Source organism: Sorex fumeus, unplaced genomic scaffold, assembly GCF_029834395.1.
Source record: "Sorex fumeus unplaced genomic scaffold, SorFum_2.1 ptg000044l, whole genome shotgun sequence".
NCBI lineage: Eukaryota > Metazoa > Chordata > Mammalia > Eulipotyphla > Soricidae > Sorex > Sorex fumeus.
In genome coordinates, this window is record NW_026606101.1 from 9626624 (window position 1) to 9646839 (window position 20216).

Sequence of the window (20216 nt, forward strand, 5' to 3'; positions counted from 1 at the left end):
CTGAGGAGGATGTGACTGTGTGGGAGCCCTTCCCAGCAAGGGGCTGGAGGGCTGGGCCCCCGCTGCAAAGTGCAGGACAGCGGCCACTCATCCCCCACAGATATGGCTGCTCCATCCTCTCTAGCAGGGGCTTCCTTATGGATGTCCCACCCTGACCCTGAGCACCGCTTTTCCCAGCAAGGGGCCACCAAGGCTGGGACAGAGCCTGCTTTGTCACCCTGCCGTTCCGGAGCGGGGTTTCTGCATGTGGCCCCAAGTCTCCCACCCCACAAGGGTTTTCCCCCACCCTCAAGCTGATGCCTTCTCTCCGCTGAGGAGAAAGACATCCCAGAAAGATTGAAGCCACCTCCTCAAACAGGCTTCCCTAGAGCAGGATCCGTGCCACTCAGGGCACAGGTGAGGCACGTCCAAAGGCCCAACTCTCGCTGCCCCTTTGGCGAATGTGTGAGGGAATGGGGCTAAACCCAGAGGCCTTGTCTCGGAGCTGGAGCCACGGCCGAGTTCACCAGCCAGCAGCTGCTCGTGCTGGTACCACCCCAAGAGGAAGGAGAACAAGAGCAGAGGAAGCTCTGGGAGAGCCTCTGGGCGCTCCGTGCACGGGCCTCACCTCTCATCTCCTCCGTCGGGGTCGGGCTCTCCGTATTTCCCACAAGGAGCTGAAGGCAAGGGAAGGGAAGTGACTCGAGAGCCACCCAGCTGCCCACAGCCCCGTAGTCATCCCTGGGTCATAGCCCGTCTTCCTCCCCAGCTCAGGGCCAGCTTCGGCCATCCCCGCCCGCAGGGGCAGGAGGTGTGCCCATGTTCCAGAAATGGTTCCCAGAAGACCTGAGGGAGGGTCCTCACGGGCTGGGGTGCAGGATGGGTTGCAAACAGAACCAAAGGGTGTCAGGTAGGTGCATTTCATATTCGGAGAAATTTTTGTTCTTTAGAAAACAGACATTTTTCATCAGCTTAAAAAATTATTGTTGGGGCCCAAGCAGGTTGGTTGTTTGCCTTGCATGCAGCTGACCCAGGTTCAATTCCCACCACCCCACCTTCCCCCCTCCCTCCTGCATCCCATATGGTCCCCCCACCACTGCCAGGAGTAACTCCTTAGTGCAGAGCCAGGAGTAACCCCTGAGCAGCACAACCCATAAAGCCAAGAACAAAATTTGTGATCCCCAGTGTGATCCCCAGCAGCACCACTGCCAGGTTTGGCCAAACTCCCCCTACCCATCCCCCCCACCCCCCTCATAAACCCGTTCTTGAGAAAAAACAGTTCACAGAGATCCTGCTAGGCAGTGGGAGGGGCTGGACCTGAGCGGAGGGGGAGGGGGAAGCCCTGACCCACAAGGTCAGCAGGGCTGAGTGCAAAGGAGCAAGTGTGGGGAGCCGGCAGGTCCTCACCGCAGCACCCCTTCAAGGTTCTCCTACGATGGGCCTTGGAGAGTCCTGCTGAGAAGCGATGGGAAGTCAGCCCAGCCGGAAAAAAAGGCTGCCGAGTGCCAGCTCCAACCTTTCTGCGCAAGACCAGGGCCCTGCGCCGGCGCCAGCGGCAGGTAGGCTCCACTGGGACGGTCGGGGCTCAGGGCAGGGGGAAGGGTATTCGGGGGGGGGGGGGCTGCACGGGGCACTCCAGACACTGGCTTTCTTTCATGCCAGTGGTTGCCCACGATGCCATCCTGAGGGGCAGGGGAGGCCCCAGGCTTCTTCCACCCCTCCTTCCTCCTCTGCATATTTGTTTGGAGACTGAGTTGAAAATTCTCTGCCTTACCCACCCTTCTGCCACTGCCCAGAGCTGCCCAGGCCACTGCCATGGCCACCAGCCACATGTGGCCATTTACCTTTGAAAGGAAAATATGAGTGAAAATTTAGGGACCGGAGCGAGAGCTCCAAGAACTGAGCACATGCATTTGCAGGAGGCCTGGGTTTGACCCCTGGCCCGAGACCCTGAACACCACTAGGTGTGGCGTGAAATACAAGAAGTGAAAACTCAGTCAACCACATTCACCCTGCATGTCTTGGTTGGCAAGCACAGTTATACACTTGCCGTGGCAGAAATTCTTGCCGTGGCAGAAATTCTCTGGGACAGAGATGCTCCAATGGGCCTCCTCTTCTGAGGAATGCTGTGAAACGCTGGCCACAAAATTAGGGCAATGACCACTGGGGAACTCAGACATTGACCGGAGAGATAGTACAACAGTGTTTGCCTTCCACGCGCCTGACCTGGGTTTGGTCCCCAGCAACCCATATGGTTCCCCAGCCCACCAGGAGTGATTCCTGAGTGTAGACCCAGGAGTAAACCCTGAGCATCGGGGGCTGGAGCGATAGCACAGCAGGTAGGGCATTTGCCTTGCACACGGCTGACCCGGGTTTGATTTCCAGCATTCCATATTGTCCCTTGAGCACCGCCAGGGGTAATTCCTGAGTGCAGAGCCAGGAGTAACCCTTGTGCGTGTCCGGGTGTGACCCAAAAAAGCAAAACAAAAACAAAAACAAAAAAAACAAAAAAAAACCCTGAACATAACCAGGTGTGACCCAAAAACTTAAAAAAAAAAAAAAAAAGGAAAAAATGAACACGTACCATGCAGAAGTGGAGTGTGTGTGTATCTGTGTGTGTTGGCAGAGGGGAGGAGTTGGTTTTATCCTCTCAAGTGGTGCTCAGGAGGCCAAAAGGCAACTTTCAAGGATTTTCCAGAGACTTGCTGAGGATGGGTTGCTGCTAGGACCCTCCGGCCGTGCTTAGGGTCACACACAGACAGTAGTGGATTATGTTGTGCTGGGAATCAAGGGCACATTCAGTGCAAACACTTTTACCCCAGTATTATCTTTCCAGCCCCATAGTTGAACTTTTGACCATAATTTTCTTTGTTTTTGGTTTTATGGGTCATGATGATCAGGGGTTACTCCTGGCTCTGCACCAAGGAGTTACTCCTGGCAGTGCTCGGGGGACCATATGGGATGCTGGGGGCAGCGGGAATTGAACCCAGAGCGGCTGCATGCAAAGCAAACACCCTACCTGCTGTACTATTGCTCGGACCCCAACCATAATTTTCCAAGCTAACAAAAAATGTCCGTTTTCTTAAAGGACAAAAATCTCTTCGAATATTAATATGTTGATGTCATAATTACAGCCTTTGATTACAAAAAAAAAATTCCCAAAGTTCTTTCTCAGATCACAAACTGATTTGGGTTTTTTGTTTTTTTGTTTTTTTGGTAGTATATTTTTCAGGGGTCTCCAGAATACTCTGTGTGTGTGTGTGTGTGTGTGTGTGTGTGTGTGTGTGTGTACCTTCATTTCCTCAGCTGACCCCATCTATGCTCTTCCACAGAGGATCTTCAGATGATTTGATGAGACCCCACCCATGTTGTGGAAATTAACCTACTTTATGTCAACTCTACTTTTTTTGTGTTGTTTGGGAGCTGGGGGGTACACACCCAGCAATACTCAGGGCTTACTCCTGGCTCTGCATTCAGGAATCACTTCTGACGGGCTCAGGGGACCATATGGATCACCTGGGATTGAACCTGGGTCAGCCACATGCTAGGCAAACGCCCTCCCCATTGTACCAGCTGCCTAGTCTCCTGCTTTAAACGGGACTCTCCTCTAAAAAGTGGCTTCTCAATAGCATCGAAGCTGGGGTTGAAGCTGGGGCCAGCCTTGTGGATGCATACGGCTGCCCCTCACAGGACAACACCAGAATCCAGCAGCACTTTGAGGAGGAAGGATAGGAACACGCAGGCCAGTAGAAGGACCCTGCAGACTAGTGTGTGTGATGGGATGTGGGTGGCAGCTGGCCCCACTGGAACTCAGCTGCAGTGGCAAGGATCCCCCCTCCCCCGCCGTCTCACTGAGCCCACCTCCACTGGGTCCCCCCGCCCCCACTGACTTCTGTGTCCTGAACCCTAACGATCCCATTGCAGGAGGAAGCTGTCTTCCTTAGCCAGCCTCTGGGCGCTGAGCAGCCTCCTCTCCTCTCCTCCCCTCCCCTCCCCTCTCCTTCCTTCTCCTCTCCGACCAGCCTGCCCCGACAGCTACTTCGAGCCAGGGCCCGCTCTGATGGTGGTGACCCCATGCACAGGGGTCCTGGGGCTTTCTGCCCTGTGGCTCCTGAGGGGCGCAGGGATCCCTACTCTCCCAGAGACACCACAGGGGAGGTCTGGCTTGGAAGACCCCCGATCACAGCAGGAGGATGACCTTGAGGCAAGCCTGGGGGTGTCATGTGCCCCCCCCATGCTTCCTGGTAGGGCAATCTACAAGCTGCCACCAAATACCAGGCCTTGTGCCAGCACTAGAGGACACAGGACCCGGGAACATAGGAGAGGACAAGAAAGGTACAGTCCCGGTCATCGGGGCCACCAAGCCTTACTTGTGCGAGGCTGGGGATTCCGTCCCAGCACTTCCAAAGGAAAATAAAAGAATTGAGGCCCGAGTGATGATACAGCAGGGAGGGCATTTGTCTTGCACGCAGATAACCTGGGTTTGATCCCTGGCATCTCATATGTCCTCCGAGTACCACCAGGAGCAGCTCCTGAGTGCAGAGCCAGGAGTAACCACTGAGCATCACCGGTGTGACCAAAAAAGCAAAAAAAAAAAAAAAAAAAAAAAAAAGAAAGAAAGAAAAGAATGAAGGGGAGTGAACAAGAGAAGACAGCATGTCAGTGCCATGGGGGATCTGGGACGGATAGGGCCCTTTCTTCAGTGCCCCAGACCTACCCCCTTGAAGGACCCCTCCTCAAGCCATGCTGGGATGTTTTTCCCAAACATCAGGCATTTTCCTTCACCCTGAGGTAGCTGGCTGAGAGACTCGGGAGGAGAGACGGGAATGGGGTCACCGTGAGGTCTCTACGCCAGCCCAGAACCAGACTCTGGCCTCTAGTGGACACCCCACACATATACATTGTCCCCCTGTCCCCAGGGGATATCAGTCTTGTTGCCACACATCTCTTCAACTCCACCTGTCGGGTCCTACATCCCCTCAGCAGCCTCTGGGGACAGACCCACATCCTCACAACCAGTCCTGGTGACTTGAAGGGCCTGGGGTTTCTGGTTCCCTGGCTCCCTGTTAGAGCATCTGAGGCTCAGGGCCCTTCTGAAGTTAAGTGACTGGCCTAGTGTCCCCCATCCAGGTGTGGGCTCGGTCTTGATGGCCACCTCTTACAGTACCCCCGGGGAGGTAGAAGTTGAGAGTATGGTGAAAGCTGTGACCTCACTCCCTCGGGGCTAGACCACAGTCCCCTCTGGGCATTGGGCTGACTGGAAATGACTACCACAGGGGCCCCTAGCACCAGTCAGGCCTGACCCGACACACACGGCTGGACCAGCTGCACCTCCTCCAGGGAGACAGAAGGCCTGCCTCTGCAGTGCCGCACAAGCAGAGCTCAGAGGCCCATGCTGACCCTGCTGTGGGCCGTGGGTGCCCACTTCTCGAAGCAGCAGAATCCCTCTATAAAAACCTGTGAAAACCTGCACAGTGGGCGGGGCACCTGCCTTGCATATAGTCAACCCGGGTTAGGTCCTCAGCACCCCACATTATCCCCCTCAAGTCCCTCCAGGGGTGATCCCTTAAGCACAGAGCCAGGAGTAAACCCTGAGCCTGGCCGTTGTGGCCCCAAAAAAAACAACAACAACCAAAAAAAAAAATCCTATAAATGAAGGGATTGCGGGGCTTGGCTCAAACAGTAGGACTCAGGGTTAGAGCAAAACCACAGCAAGTAAGGGCGTTTGCCTTGCACACAGCCGACCCGGGTTTGGTCCCCGGCGTCCGATATGATCCCCAGAGCAACGCCAGGAGTAATTACTGAGTGCAGAGCCAGGAGTAACCCCTGAGCATTGCTGGGTGTGACCAAAAAGAAAACAAACAAAAAATAGTAGGGCACATGCCTTGGGTGTGGGAGACTGTGAGTTCCACGGGGGCCCTGAGCACCACTGGGTGTGGCCCTGGCGGTCCCCCTAATGCACAAGTATAGCCACCACAGAAATTACTTAGGGAGGCCCAGGGCAATAGTATAGCGGGGAAGACACTTATCTTGCACATGGCTGACCCAGGTTTGATCCCTGACATCCCATAAGGTCCCCTGTGTACCACTAGGTGTAATTCCTGAGCACAGAGACAGGAGCAACCCCTGAGCATAGCCAGATGTGGCCCAAAAAGAAAAAAAATTACTTAAGGGTTCAGATACTATAGCAGGTAGAACACTTCCCTTGCAAGCTGCAGACTGCGGTTCCATCCCCAGCACCACATATGGTTCTCCAAGCACAGCCCGGGGCACCGCCCTGAGCACCACCAGGCACGGGTCCCAAAGAAATAACTTAGAAGGATTGTACCCAGGAGTCCCTTTCCTGTAGAAGTGACGTGCAAGAGCTATCTGCATGCGCAAGGGTGGGATCCAGACCCTCCAGTGGAGGGATGACTGGCTCTGTCTCTCCTTCCAGGAAGGAGTGGAGCCAGCGCCGTGGCCCTGGGCAGCTTCCCGGTGGGTGAGCCGACAGAGCTGACGTTGAGACTGGGGGAGCCCCTGACCATCATCTCTGAGTAAGTCCTTTCCCGGTGGGGCTCTGCTCTCTCCTGCTGTGGACCCTCCAAGCTCACCTATGACCCCATGAAGGTCTGGCAGGAGCCGGGAGGAGGAACTTAGATGGCCTGGTGTGTGGGGCCTGGGCGCTCAGAGGGCCAGGGGTCCCAGGATGCACCTAAAGGATCCTTGCAGAGCCCAGTGGCACTTCTAAGAGGGGCCCTCCCCCTCCCTTTTCTTTGCAGGAACGGGGACTGGTGGACGGTGGTGTCAGAGGCCTCGGGCAGAGGATACAGCGTCCCAAGTATCCAGGTGGCCAAGATCTCCCAGGGGTGAGTTTCCACAGCCAACCCGGCTGCAGTGGGCCAGCTCCTGCCTCTCTTCCCCCGGCACCACCTCTCTGCCCAGTTGGATGCAGAGCAGCGTGGGGACAAGAGCAGCGTGGGCCCTCACCGCCACCCACCTTCTCTGGAGCCGTCTGGCTCCGGTTGGTGGAGGAAGCTGCAGGGACCTGTGGGCAGCAGAGTCTGAGGGTCCTGAGATGGAGAGTGGACGGGGGAGGAGGGCGGGCATCCACCCAACGAGCCATCACAAGGTGCCCAAGAAAGAGGGCATCTCCGGCCTCCAGAGGTTCTCCCTGAACCCCATGGGGGTCGGCAGTGTGTCACTGTGTTTGCACTCTTCAGCTCTGACCCAGGGTGGGGGAGGCTGCCGGAGGGTTGGAGCACAAGCCATACACGCAGGAGTCCTGGGTTGGGTCCCTGGCATGGAAGGTCATCGTGTGGGCTTCCTTCCCATGGGGGCACCATCCTGACTCGTGCACCTGCCTTTTTTGAGGGGCCTGGTGACTGCCTAGCGCCATGCTGTGTGTTTTGCAATGCCAGGGATGGAACCCAGAGCTGCGCATATGCCAGGCAGGTGCTCTACTCCCGAGCTGCCTCTAGCTCCAAGCACCAAGGTTAAGACAAGGAAAGCCTGAAGGCCTCCAGCAGTCCCTTCCCTTGCTGGTCTTCATGTACAGTTTCAATTTTAGAAACTTGTTTGCTGTATTACAGAAAAAAAAATACGAGGCCCAGTTGACTGGTGACACCATTGGCTACAGTCTCACTGAGTCATTTCCTTGGGCTTCACTCAGCCTCTGACTTTGCCTGTGAAACTTCACAGGGCCTTGTTCATGCAACCCATTGGCTTCTGTGACTGAGAGTCTCAGGCCTGGTTGTCCCGGGACAGGAGGAGGCCATGACTGAGTGAATCTAGAGAATTCCTGCGGAACTTCCTGCCCTTTTCACTGCAACTGAGCTTCCCGTGGATGGCTGTGGTTGGGAAGGGTTCAGGGCGAAGGAGAGTGTGGGCATGGTCAGCTGTGATCCCGCAGCCCCGTGTTGGGTCAAGAAGTGATGAGGCTGGGTGAGCTCTCCCAAAAAATGAGGATGTCTTGAATATTCCTAGTCCAACCTTTCTGCCCACAAATAAGTCCCTCTGGGAGTTTGTTAGGTTCCGGTGAAAACAAAAAATCGTTGACCACAGGCCTTTAACCACAGGGTGAAACTTTGAAATGTTTACACAGAAGGGGCCAGAAAAATAGTACAGCAGCTAAGACGCACTCCTGACACTATATGGTTTCTAATTCTCTCTCTTTTTTTTTTTTTGGTGGGGGGGGAATGTCACACCTGGCAATGTTCAGGGGTTACTCCTGGCGGTCCTCAGGGGACCATATGGGATGCCAGGAATTGAACCCGGTTAGCAGTGTGCAAGGCAAATGCCCTACCCGCTGCACTATCACTCAGGCCCCATGCATATGGCTTCTTCAGCCCTGCCAGGAGTAAGTCCCAGATCTGAACCAAAATCCAAAATATAGAATAAAATACTCATATAGTTGCTGGGGACATGGCTCACCAGCGAAGGATTTTGCTTTGCTGCCTGAGGCCCTGGCTTCTGTCTCCAGCACACACACACAGACACACACTCACAGAAATACAGACACACACACAGACACACACACAGAAATACAGACACACACACAGACACACACAGATACACAGACACACACACAGACAGACGCACACACAGACACACAGACACACATAGACACACAGACAGAGATACATACACACAGACACACACATGCTCATATGGGAGAAGGGAAGGCAGGGAGATGGCACAAAGTGTCATATAGGGCTGGAACTTCTGTTTGTTTTGCACGTGGGAACTAGACCCTTTCACATGATCCCCAAGCACCGTGGGGCATAATAGCCCCCCAGCCTGGACCGAACAGATAAAGAACTGAAAGGACTAGAGTTCATGCTTGCACTCCTGAAGTTTGACCCCCCTGTACACCCCCCCACCCAGAGCACCACTGGGTGTGGCCCTGGTGGCCTGGACCATTGTGTGGCCAGGTCTGAGTCCCAGGTGTCAGGCCTGCACCTCTGGGTGGCTTATTATCAGGCACATCCTGGGGCTGACACCACAGGGATGCCCCAGTAAAAACAAAATGCTCAGGCTGGAGCAATAATCCGGGGGGTAGGGCACTTGCCTTGCACCTGAGTTCCATCCTGGCATCCCTTATGGTCCCTTGAGCCCTGCCAGGAGTGATTCCTGGAGGGAAGAGCCAGAAGTAAGCCCCGAGCATCACTGGGTATGGAGTACCCCCACCCCCCAAGTCAAATCTCAAAATAAATATTTACTGCAACTAGAAATAGATTTCCCTATCCAATTCCTTTGGTGAGGGGCCACTCCCAACAGTGCTTCCAGGACTCTGATGCAAGGGATTGAACCCAGGGCCGCTGTGAGCAATCATGCACTCCAGTTTGGGGCGCTATCCCCAGCCTCTCAGCCAGGCAAGGCGATGGAGTAAGGGCAGTGCCAGGAGAGAGGGGCTCACCCAAACCCCACCCGCACCCGCATTGGCCACTGGGAAATGAGGCCTCCAAGACGGAGCCCCTGAGACCCCGGACCCAGGAGCAAGAGAGTAAAGCCGAGGGGGTCCCCGAGACCCTGAGACCGGCTCCTCCTGGTACAGATGGAACTCAGAGGCCCAGAGGAAGCAGGCCTTGTGGGGGCCCCAGAGCTGGGAGAGAGGGTTCCACCGGGGTCGTGGTCAACCCTCCATCTGAACGGCCGACCCCCAACCCCTTCTCTGCTGCTCCCCAGGTGGCTGTATGAAGGCCTGAGCCGGGAGAAAGCCGAGGAGCTGCTGCTGCTGCCGGGGAACCAAGGCGGGTCCTTCATCGTCCGAGAAAGTCAGACCCGGAGAGGTGGGTGTTGAGCTGGGCCTTGCAGGTGGGGTGCGGACTCTCTCTGATGCCTGGACACCACCGACCCATTCCCCCGAGAGTCCAGGCCTCTCTGTGGGCAGGCGCCAGGCCCTGACTCAAGAACCACACTGGGGGCCCCGCGGAGGAGAGGCCTGGAGGGGCCCGGTGGGGGTCCCTGGGGCGTGTGGGCTGGAGTGTGAACAGCAGGAAGGCCCCAGGGGGCTGGCCCTTCCCCTGCCAGCAGGAAGCGGGGCGTTCTCCCTCAGAAAGGCAGCTCAGGGGCTGGAGAGATAGCACAGAGGGTAGGACCTTTGCCTTGCACACAGCCGACCCAGGTTCGATTCCCAGCATCCCATATGGTCCCCTGAGCACCGCCAGGGGTGATTCCTGAGTGCAGAGCCAGGAGTAACCCCTGTGCATCGCTGGGTGTGACCCAAAAACCGAAAAAAAAAAAAGAAAGGCAGCTCACTCGGGGTCTCTGAGGCTGCCCGCAAGTGATTCCCTGCATGTGGGGGGGTGGGGTGCTGTCTCTCAGACCTAAAGGGGACAGCTGCTCTGTTTGGCGGTACTGAAATCAGGCTCTTGGAAAATCACAGCACTGGATTTCTCGGAGCTGGAACGGTTTTCCGGATCCTTTTATTTCTCCTTCTAGCTTAGATAAATCTGAAAAAGTTTCTTTCATTTTTCCTTTCTCTCACTGATAAAAACACCCAAAGACTGATTTTTTGTTGTTGTTGTTGTTGTTACATTTTATCATACAAAAAGCCTGTGGGTTACGCCCAGCTTTTTATTTTTTTTTAATGTAGGAGTACTGCTATTTATTCAGCCATTGATTAAGCTGACTGAATTGGGCATATACTCCACATTACATTTTTTTTTAATTCAGAATGTTAATTTTATTATTTATTATTATTATTTTCCCCTTCTTATTGATTCACCATGAGATACAGTTACAAAGCTTTTGTGTTTGAGCTCTGGTCATGCAATCATCAAACATCCATCCCTTCACCAGAGCACATTTTCCACCACCAAAATCCCCAGTATCAATCCCTGCCCCTCCCCCCCAATCCCTGCCCCTCCCCCCCACTTCCCCTTTCTCCCCCCCCTCCCCCCGCCCCATTCCAACCCTTCCCCTACCTGTGTGGCAGACAATTTCCCCCATACTCTTTCTCTACTCTGGTACTTTGGTTACTTTCGATATTTCGACACCAGTCCCACCACTACTCAAACCTGCCAAAAAGGCAATGCTAGAAGATTTGCTTTGTATTGCTTGTTATGGATAGAATATAGTGTACAGGAAATTCTGCGCTCTCTCTTCCGGGAGCTTTAGTTTAGAGTCTCTGGGTCTTGGTTGTTGATGAGATTACGTGGCGCCAAGGGCAGTTTGTGGGTCTGGCTTCCAAGCTACCGGAAAACCGGGGAGCTGCGGGGAGGAGGCCCAGTTCTAATCCAAGCGGGCTTGGAGATCTCAGTCGCGGGTTCCCACATACCTGGGTTTTCCTGCCGGTCCGCTCTCGGGTGAGGTTCATCCCGTCTTGGGTGAGACTCAGACCCTCTTGGGTGAGGCTCGTCCGATGCCCAGCTTTAACGTTCAGGGTGGGTCCCTGAGTTGTGCTATTGGGTCTCACTATGCACACAAGGGATTGCATTCAGCAACATGAGGTCATGCTGGGGAGCCGACTCCCGGCCTCATGCATGGGGAGGGGGGGAGGGGGCAAGGCAGGCGTTCTTCCCACTTTGTTTTGGTTTCCCCTTGGATTTTTAGGGCCACGACTGACAATATTTCAAGGACTACTCCCAACTCTGTGCTCAGCATTTGCTCTGGGGCCCATGGAATGCCAGGCTCTTCCACATGCAAAGCAAACACTCAGTATGCTATGATCTCCAGCACCCCTTTTTAATTTATTTTTGGGGTTTCTTTTCTTTAATTTTGGGTTTTTTTTGGACCATACCTGGCAGTGCTCAGGGCTGACTTCTAGCTCTGTGCTCAGAGGTTGCTTTGGGCAGGATTCGAGACCATATGGGATGCTGGGGATTGAGCCCAGGCTAGCCACTTACTACTCCTTTGTCCCCAAACCCCTTGTCAATCAATTGATTCTCATGACAATTTCAAAGTAGAGTTGAATACCTCTGCATGTGTCTATGATTCACCACACCCAAAGACTCTAACTTGGTCAAATTGGGCACCCAATGGTGCTTAGGGATTAGTCCTTGCTCTTTGTTCAGGTATTTTTCCTGGCAGGGCTTGAGGGGACCGTAAGGGGTGCCAGGAATTGAACCCAGATAAGCCTTGGCCCATAATGCCTCCTCCACCCCCTCCCCCCCACACACACACCATGATCCTCTTCTCTGAGTCAAGAAGTAGACTTGTGATAAGGCTTCTGTGTTTGAGTTGCCAGCCCGATAGCAGCAGAAACCCCCTACAAAGTCATCTCGGGTCCTCCTCTCCCGCCATTCTCCCAGGGGAAGCAGAGGCCTCCAGAAGTGTTGGGTACTGGGTAGTTACCTCCGAGATCCCTTCCTCCCTGAGCCCCTTGGCCTGGACAGGTGGACAGGAGGGATATTTCTTTTTTTTTTTTCTTTTTCAGTCACACCCAGTGATACTTGGGTTACTCCTGGCTCTGCACTTAGGAATTACTCGTGGTGGTGCTTGGGGACCATATGGGATGCTGGGAATCGAACGTGGGTCAGCCGCATGCAAGGCAAACACCCTACCCACTGTGCTATCACTCTAGCCCCCAGGAGGGCATTTCTGTCAGCCAGTCCACCTGCTTCAGGCAGCCATGCAGGGCTGACACCGCAGTTGTCCCCACATGAGAGACTGAGGCCTAGAGAATAGGAATAATCTCTCAAGAAGTGCCAAGCTGGGGCTCCTCTGACTTCAGACACCTGAGAGAAGCCCACGGGGAGGACGGCAGGCCCAGGGTGGGCTGGGAGATGCTGAGGAGTGGGAGAACAGATGTTGGTGGGCTCCTTTGTGGGGGGACCCTCCAGTGTGTCTTTTAGGCCCCTCCCCTGCTTTAGGGGGATCCTCTCCCCACCCTCTCCTGTTATTTCCCAGGTGGAGTCCGTCTTTCACCCTCATACACACATCCATAGGCTGGCTGAGGAAAGAGGTGTGGGGGGCCAGGTGCCACGGGCTGCAAACAGGAAACCGCAGCAGGGGAGCAGAATGGGGCAGGGGTGCTACAGAGGGGCCCAGTGAGGCTCAGAAGCCACAGGAAGTGCTCTGGCTCCACCACACACTCCCGAGAACAGTGGCCACCCATCCTGCCGCTCTGACCCTTTCCCAAAATGGCCAAAGAACACAGCCGGTAGCAGAGCAGAGCTCATGGGGCTCCTGAGGAGCCACCAGGAGCCACCTGGTGATCGGATGCTCAGGCTTGTCCCCCCGAGTCACCAGAGGAGGAAGAATCTCGGTGTGACTCTGGGTGTCAGAAAGAGAAGAGGCTGCCAAGGATGCAGGAAAGGCCAAGGCCTCTGCTCTGAGTGAGGAGTCCTTCTGGATGGCGTTTGTCAGGCTTTGGAGGCCAAGAAAGCCGTCACATTCACTCGCATTCAGTCGCATTCTGTCACGTTCAATCACGTTCAGTCAGGTTTCAATTACATTCAGTCACGTTCGGTCGCTTTTAGTCACATTCAATGCCATTCAGTCATGTTCACTTGCTTTTAGTAGTTTTTAGTCGTGTTCAGTCGCATTGTCGCATTCAATTGCATTCAGTCATGTCCAGTCGCGCTCAGTCCTGTTCAGACATGTTCAGTCGTGTTCAATCGCATTCAGTTGCATTCAGTCATGTTCAGCTGTGCTGTTGTGTTCAGTCATGTTGGGTCGTGTTCAGTTGTGTTCAGTTGCTTCCGTCATGTTCAGTCACATTCAGTTGTGTTCAGTCATATTCGGACACAGTCATGTTCAGTCACATTCAGTCATCTTCAGTCGTGCTCTGTCATTTTTCAGTCATGTCCAGTCACATTCAGTCGAGTGCAGTCCCATTCGGTCGGCACTGCCTGCTGCGCCTTCAGTCCTGGTGGCATCAGGGCAACCCAGAGGGTTGGTTGAGAACCACCTGGCTCCAGGTCCAGCTTTTGAATTTGGTGGGTGTGAGGCCTGGCTCCAGTACTACCATTTCTTTTTTTTTTTCTGGGTCACACCCAGCAATGCACAAGGGTTACTCCTGGCTCTGCACTCAGGAATCACTCCTGGTGGTGCTCGGGGGACCATATGGGATGCTGGGAATCGAACCCGGGTCAACTGCATACAAAGCAAATGCCCTACCTGCTGTGCTATTGCTCCAGCCCCAGTACCACCATTTCTAACAAGTTCTCAGCTGCTGCTGCTGCTGCTGCTGCTGCACTGGTCTGGGCACCCCCAGTTCGCATGTCCACTCTGGGGTCAGCATAGACCCTGGCCTCGTGCTGGCATCGCAGTTCCTAAGCCAAGAGGGCAGTTCAGAACCCACCCACGGGGTATTCTGCTCAATGGTGGTTGGGGAGGGGCCTGGCTCTGGAAGCCCTCAAGCTCCCCAGATGAGTCTGATGAGCCGCCAGCGTGGAGACCCAGTGACCCAGTGGGTGTGGGCCCAGGAGCGCAGGAAGTGGGGCTGAGCCGCAAACGGCAGCACTCGGCGGGGTTCTGCTGCATGCGGCGTGGCTCTGAGGTAACTCCATGTGTCACTGAGTAAAACTTCGGAACATGGTTTGTGGTCAACAAAAGTCTGATAGTGCAGCTCCGGGGGTGCGAGTGACATCACACGGTGGTTCTCCGTGCCCCACGGGAGACCTATTGTTAAACTCTGGGGCAGAGGGGCTGAGATCTGCCTTCCTGAGCTCTCAGGACAGTTCCCATGCTCCTTTATGTCTGCAAACACACTCCCAAGCCGGGAACCCAGAATGAAGTATGCGCTGAAGAGAGAGTACAGGGGTGAAGCCTTGCTTGTAGCAGCCAACTCCAGTTCCATCCCCAAATACAGAGCCAGGAATAGACCCCGAGCACTGCCGGATGTGGGCCTCACTCCCCTCCCCCAATAGAGAAGGAAACAGTAGGGGCTGGAGCCATAGCACAGCAAGTAGGGCGCTTGCCTTGCACTCAGCCAACCCAGGTTTGATTCCCAGCATCCTATCCCCCGAGCACCGCCAGGAGTAATTCCTGAGTTCATGAACCAGGAGTAACCCCTGTGCATCGCCAGGTGTGACCCAAAAAAAGCAAAAAAATATAAAAAATAAAAAGAAGGAAACAGTAGGAAAACTTGTCTTGAGAGAGAGTTCAGGGGTCAGAGCATTGGCCTGGCATGCGGCAGCCCCCAGGTCCAGCCCTGGCTCTAGCAGGAGTCACTTCTGAGCCTCACCAGGTATGGCCCGAATCCTCCTCACTCTGAAGAAAAGAAACCCTGCCCTTTATCCCCACGTTGTCCATCTTGTCCTATGTGACGGATGGCCTTTCCTGTCACCCCAGGCATGGAGTGAGAGCGGAATGGGCTCATCTTCAGTCCACGGTGCTTGTGGCATGTGTGGAAGGGAATTTTCTAGGGCTCCGAGGACCTCAGGGAAACCCCGAGTCTCAGCCCCCAGAACACAGCCCCCAGACTGAGGTCTGCTTGCTCACCCCACTACTAGGCTTTCTCTGGCTTTTCTGCACTGCTTTTGTCCTGAGTGTCCAGTGTTCAGCAGGAGAAAAGGCAGGACCTGCGTTCCTGACACTGCATCAAACAAAATAAACACACACACACACACACACACACACACAAAGTCTCTTGGGTCAAGTGACAGCTCACAGGGCCGGAGCACATGTGCCCAGGAGCTGGGTTCCATCCTTAGCACCTCTTGGTCCCCAAGATCCATAGAAGAGACCCCTGAGCACCCTGGGTATGGCCACCCCAAAATAAAATAAATTTTTTACTTGTTTTTTGGCTACACCCTGCAGTGCTCCAGAGTTCCTCCTGGCTCTGCCTTCAGTAATTATAACCATTGATGATCGGGGGACCCTATGGGATGCTGGGAATCTAACCCAGGTCAATTGCATGCAAGGAAAATGCCCCTACCTGCTGAACTATTTCTTTAGCCCCTCAAACAATTTTTTTAAAAGCTTATCTTTGCTTTTGGGAGGTCACACCCCGCAGTGCTCAGGGCTCACTTCTGGCTTTCTGCTCTTGCCAGGGCTTAGGGGACCTTATGTGGTATGGGGATCAGAAGTGCATCTTTTTTGTTTGTTTTTTGTTTAGGGGGTTACACCCAGTGGTCTCAAGGCTTACTTCTGGCTCTGTGCTTAGGGATAACTTCTGGTGGGGCTTGGGGGAGCATATGGGATGCTGAGAATTGAACTCAGGCAGGCCGTGTGCAAAGCAAGCACCCTCCCCACTGTCCTCTCGCCCCAGCCCCAGAAACCTGTCCTCTTGAGCTGTGCTGTGAGGCCACCAGAGCCCTGTGTGGGGACAGTGCCGACTCTAAAAATAGGCCCCGCCAGGCCACTGCTCTGCTACGTGACGTACTACCTTCCATCCTCTGCAGACCCCACCTGGCCACCGCACCCCACAGCTAGAGCCACAAAAGGGAAGTGCAGTTCAGATCTGGGCTGAGGGGAGGGGCATAGACAAGCTCCACCAACCCCACTTGGGATTTTGCCAACCAAGGCCCCTGTGACTGGCCCCAGGCAGCCCCGTGCATCAGGCGGCGCGTACCTGGTGCTCTCCCCCTCTTCCCGACGACCCCCCCCAACGTGTGAAGCCCTGTAAGATCTCCCCTGGCTGGGTCTCTAAGGCACCCCGCAACAACCACCGGTGGGTCCCCAGCAGCTGCCCACCCCCACCCTGCCCCGCGTCAGACTGTCATGGACAGCCGCACACTCGTCACACTCTGCGAGAGTGTGAGGCCCGTGCCCTGGAGAGGCCCTTCCCGGAATCCATGCCAGGGCCCCTGTTCCCCTCTCCCACTCACGGGCCTTACTTGAAATTTGACATTACTGCTTTGGCGTGCACTAGGCGTGTACCTCCAGATGCCTCCATGTATGACCGCACACAGGCTGCTGTGGTGCCTGTGCATTTAGCTGTGGGGTGGCCCGGGGATTGCCCTGAGGTCACAGCACCCACCCACACTGGGGCCACACCCCTCCAAGTAGGGGTGCCCGTGCATATTCTGGTTACAGCGCTCGCTCGCAGGAGATGCCTGTAGGGCTTACACTTACTGGTGCTCGCTCCCAGCCTGAGCACTCACTCTCATTCACACCACATGAGATCTGGTGCCAGAGAGGGCACTTACACCGGACTTGTGTGGCCAGAAATCTCCTGTGGCACTGGGCCATCCTGGACAGCTCGGGGGAAGGGGTGCAGGGCGGTATCAGGATCGTGCCAAGCACATGCAGGACATAGGACTGGACTCAGTCCTATGCAATGCTTAGAGCTTGCAATGCAGTTTAGTCACGGAGCCAACTCCTGGCCCAGCAGCGGCCTTTTTTCCTCCAATTCAGAAGGAAAAGTCTGATCTTACCTATTAAGCATGAGTTGCCCACAGACATCTCTCTGATGCTTGGTGTAGACCTTTTTCTGGTAGGCAGGTGTGTTAGACTGACCCCAAAATATCTAGGCCCCCCATCTCGGGAGCTTGTGTCTATTTCTTTACATTGCAAGCAGGAGTCTGGAGCTTGACTAGGAAAGGATTTTGCAATGGAGAAATTATCGTGGATCAGGGGGCTGGAGAGATAGCACAGCGGGTAGGGCGTTTGCCTTGCACGCGGCTGACCCGGGTTCGATTCCCAGCATCCCATATGGTCCCCCGAGCACCGCCAGGAGTAATTCCTGAGTACAGAGCCAGGAGTAGCCCCTGTGCAATGCCGGGTGTGGCCCAAAAACCAAAAAAAAAAAAAGAAAGAAAGAAATTATCGTGGATCAGCCAGATGCAGCCCCCATGAATCCACAAAGTGGTGGGAAGCTGGAGGTCAGAGTTTGCGGAAACTGGATGGAGCCAGCCTGCTAGCTCAGAAGGCAGGGGGAGGAATGGTGAGTTAGGGGATTCTGGTGGCTTCTAGAAATGAGGCAAGATGGAAGAATGGGTGGTCCTCTGGATGCGGCAGAGAAAGAGTCCCGCAGACAAGCCTTTATTTTGGGCCGGTGAGAGGCCTCTTTCAGGCTTCTGGCCCCGGGACTGTGAAGTCAGGCATTTGTTTTGTTTTACTGTCATTGGTGATTTGTTACAGCAGTGAAAGAAACAAATACATCCTGTAAATACATCCTGTTCATAGTTTCCTGTTGTCATTTTTTTTTTTTGAGGGTGGGAGCTTCTCTGCTATGCTCAGGACTTACTCCTGGCTCTCAGCTCAGGGATCGCTCCTGGTAGGGCTCAAGGAACTGTGTTCCTGCCAGGAATTGAGCCATGGTCAGCTGCATGCAGGAAAGTGCCCTACCCACTAGTTATGTTACCAACCTGTCTCTGTTTTTGTTTGTTTGTTTGTTTGTTTGTTTGTTTTCTTAAAGCATGATTAGTGGGGCCGGAGCATTAGTATAGCAGGTAGGGCATTTGCCTTGCATGCGACCTACCCGGGTTCAATTCTCAGCATCCCATATGGTCCCCTAAGGACCCCCAGGAGTAATTCCTGAGTGCATGAGCCAGGAGCAACCCCTGAGCATCGCTGGGCGTGACCAAAAAGGAAAAAAAAAGATTCCTGTCACATGATTTTCTGAATTTCTCTAGGTGAAGGGCCTAAGATGGTGAATTACACTGTTGTTCTTTTCTTTTTTTTTCTTTGAGGGGGTACACCCAAAGTACTCAGGGTTTCCTCCTGCTGGAGGAACATAAGCAGTGCCAAGAATCAAATCAGGGTTGGCATCATGCAAGACAAGCACTTTACCTACCATACTATCTTTCTGACCCGATGTTTGGTTTTTCTTCCCACTGTAATTCAGTTTAATTCAGTTTTATTTTCATTTCTTTTTTCTGAGGTAACACGGGTTTGCAAATTTACATGTGGTGGTTTGGTTTGGTTTTGGCTGTGGGGGTGCTCCAGAAACCCTTCCCAGTAACTATGGGCCCACCAGGCCCTACAATTGGATGCGATCGTCCAAGATGGCAACGCACTTAGGCCCTGTGGCACCAGCCAGTCACCAGGACCACCCAGGGGTCCAATGAGCTCTGCCTGGAGGTGATGATTGGGAGACCAGGTGGGGCAGGGATCACACCAGGATCAGGTTTCATCTGGGTCCTGTTGTTCTGTTTTTCTGGGGAGTGTTTGAGAGGGGGTGGTGTTGAGCCACAACCAGTAACCAGGGCTTATTCCTGGACTTGTGCTCAGGGATCACTCCTGGAAGTGCTTGGAGGAATACCGTGTGTGCCAGGGAGCAAAAGAAATTCGCTGCATGCAAGGCGGGCATCTGTACTATCTCTCTGACCCTTAAGTTGTTTTTATTTATTTATTTATCACACCCGGCAATGCACAGGGGTTACTCCTGGCTCATGCACTCAGAAATTACTCCTGGAGGTGCTCAGGGGACCATATGGGATGCTGGGAATTGAACCTGGGTCGGCCGCGTGCAAGGCAAATGCCCTACCCACTGTGCTGTCTCTCCAGCCCCCAAGTTTTTATTATTTTGTTAAAAATATTTTTCTGGAGCACATGCTTTGCCTACAGGACCGAGTTCAATCCCTGGCACCCCAGCACTGCCAGGAATGATCCCAAAGCACAGAGCTGGGAGTAGCCCCCAAGCACCACGTGTTGTGGTCCCAGAACAAAACAAGGAATTTCCAATTTCCCTGTCACTTATTTCTTTTTTGAACCTTGGATTTATGAGTATTTGAGGATTTCCAGATATCAGTTATATTATTGTGGGGGCTGTACCGGGTTGTTTAAGGAGACACATATTCCTGATGGTCGAACCCAGAAGCTCTTACATACAAGGCATGTGCTTTACCACTTGAACCACATCTCTATCTTTTTAAATTTTTTTTTGCTTTTTGGGTCATACCCGGCGATGCACAGGGATTACTCCTGGCTCTGCATTCAGGAATTATTCCTGGTGATGATCAGGGGACCATATGGGATGCTGGGAATTGAACCCCAGTTGGCTGCGTGCAAGGCAAACGCCCTACCCGCTTGTGCTATTGCTCCAGCCCCTCTATCTTTTTTCTTTTTGTTTTTTTTTTTGAGCCACACCTGGCAGTGCTCAAGGCTTATTCCCGGCTCTGTGCTAAGGGATCATGGCTGGACGACTTGGGCATCTTAACCAGTGATCAAATCTGAGTCAGCCATGAGTAAGGCAAATGCCCTACCTGTTATGTTATAGATCCAGCCCTTGAACTGCCATCTCTGGCCCCAAATGTCTTTTTGTTTTTTATTTTTGTGCCACACCCGGCAGTGCTCAGGGGTTCCTCAGTACTCAGTGCTCTGTACTCAGCAGTTACTTCTGGTGCTGCTCAGGAGACCATGTGTGACTCCGGTGATCAAACCCTGGTTAGTCAAATGCCCTACCCATCGTACTATTGCTTCAA

At 53.9% G+C, this 20216-nt stretch overlaps 1 protein-coding gene across 1 annotated transcript in view; it reads left to right on the forward strand.

Annotated features, from left to right (window-relative positions):
• The first annotated feature begins 1444 nt into the window (after positions 1-1444).
• Positions 1445-20216, forward strand: part of SLA2 (Src like adaptor 2) — a 29658-nt gene continuing 10886 nt past the window's right edge. Inside the window, exons 1-4 of the mRNA XM_056121490.1 lie at positions 1445-1538; positions 6416-6515; positions 6741-6827; positions 9646-9749. Coding sequence (XP_055977465.1) covers positions 1445-1538; positions 6416-6515; positions 6741-6827; positions 9646-9749 — 385 coding nt within the window. The remainder of the gene's footprint in view (positions 1539-6415; positions 6516-6740; positions 6828-9645; positions 9750-20216) is intronic.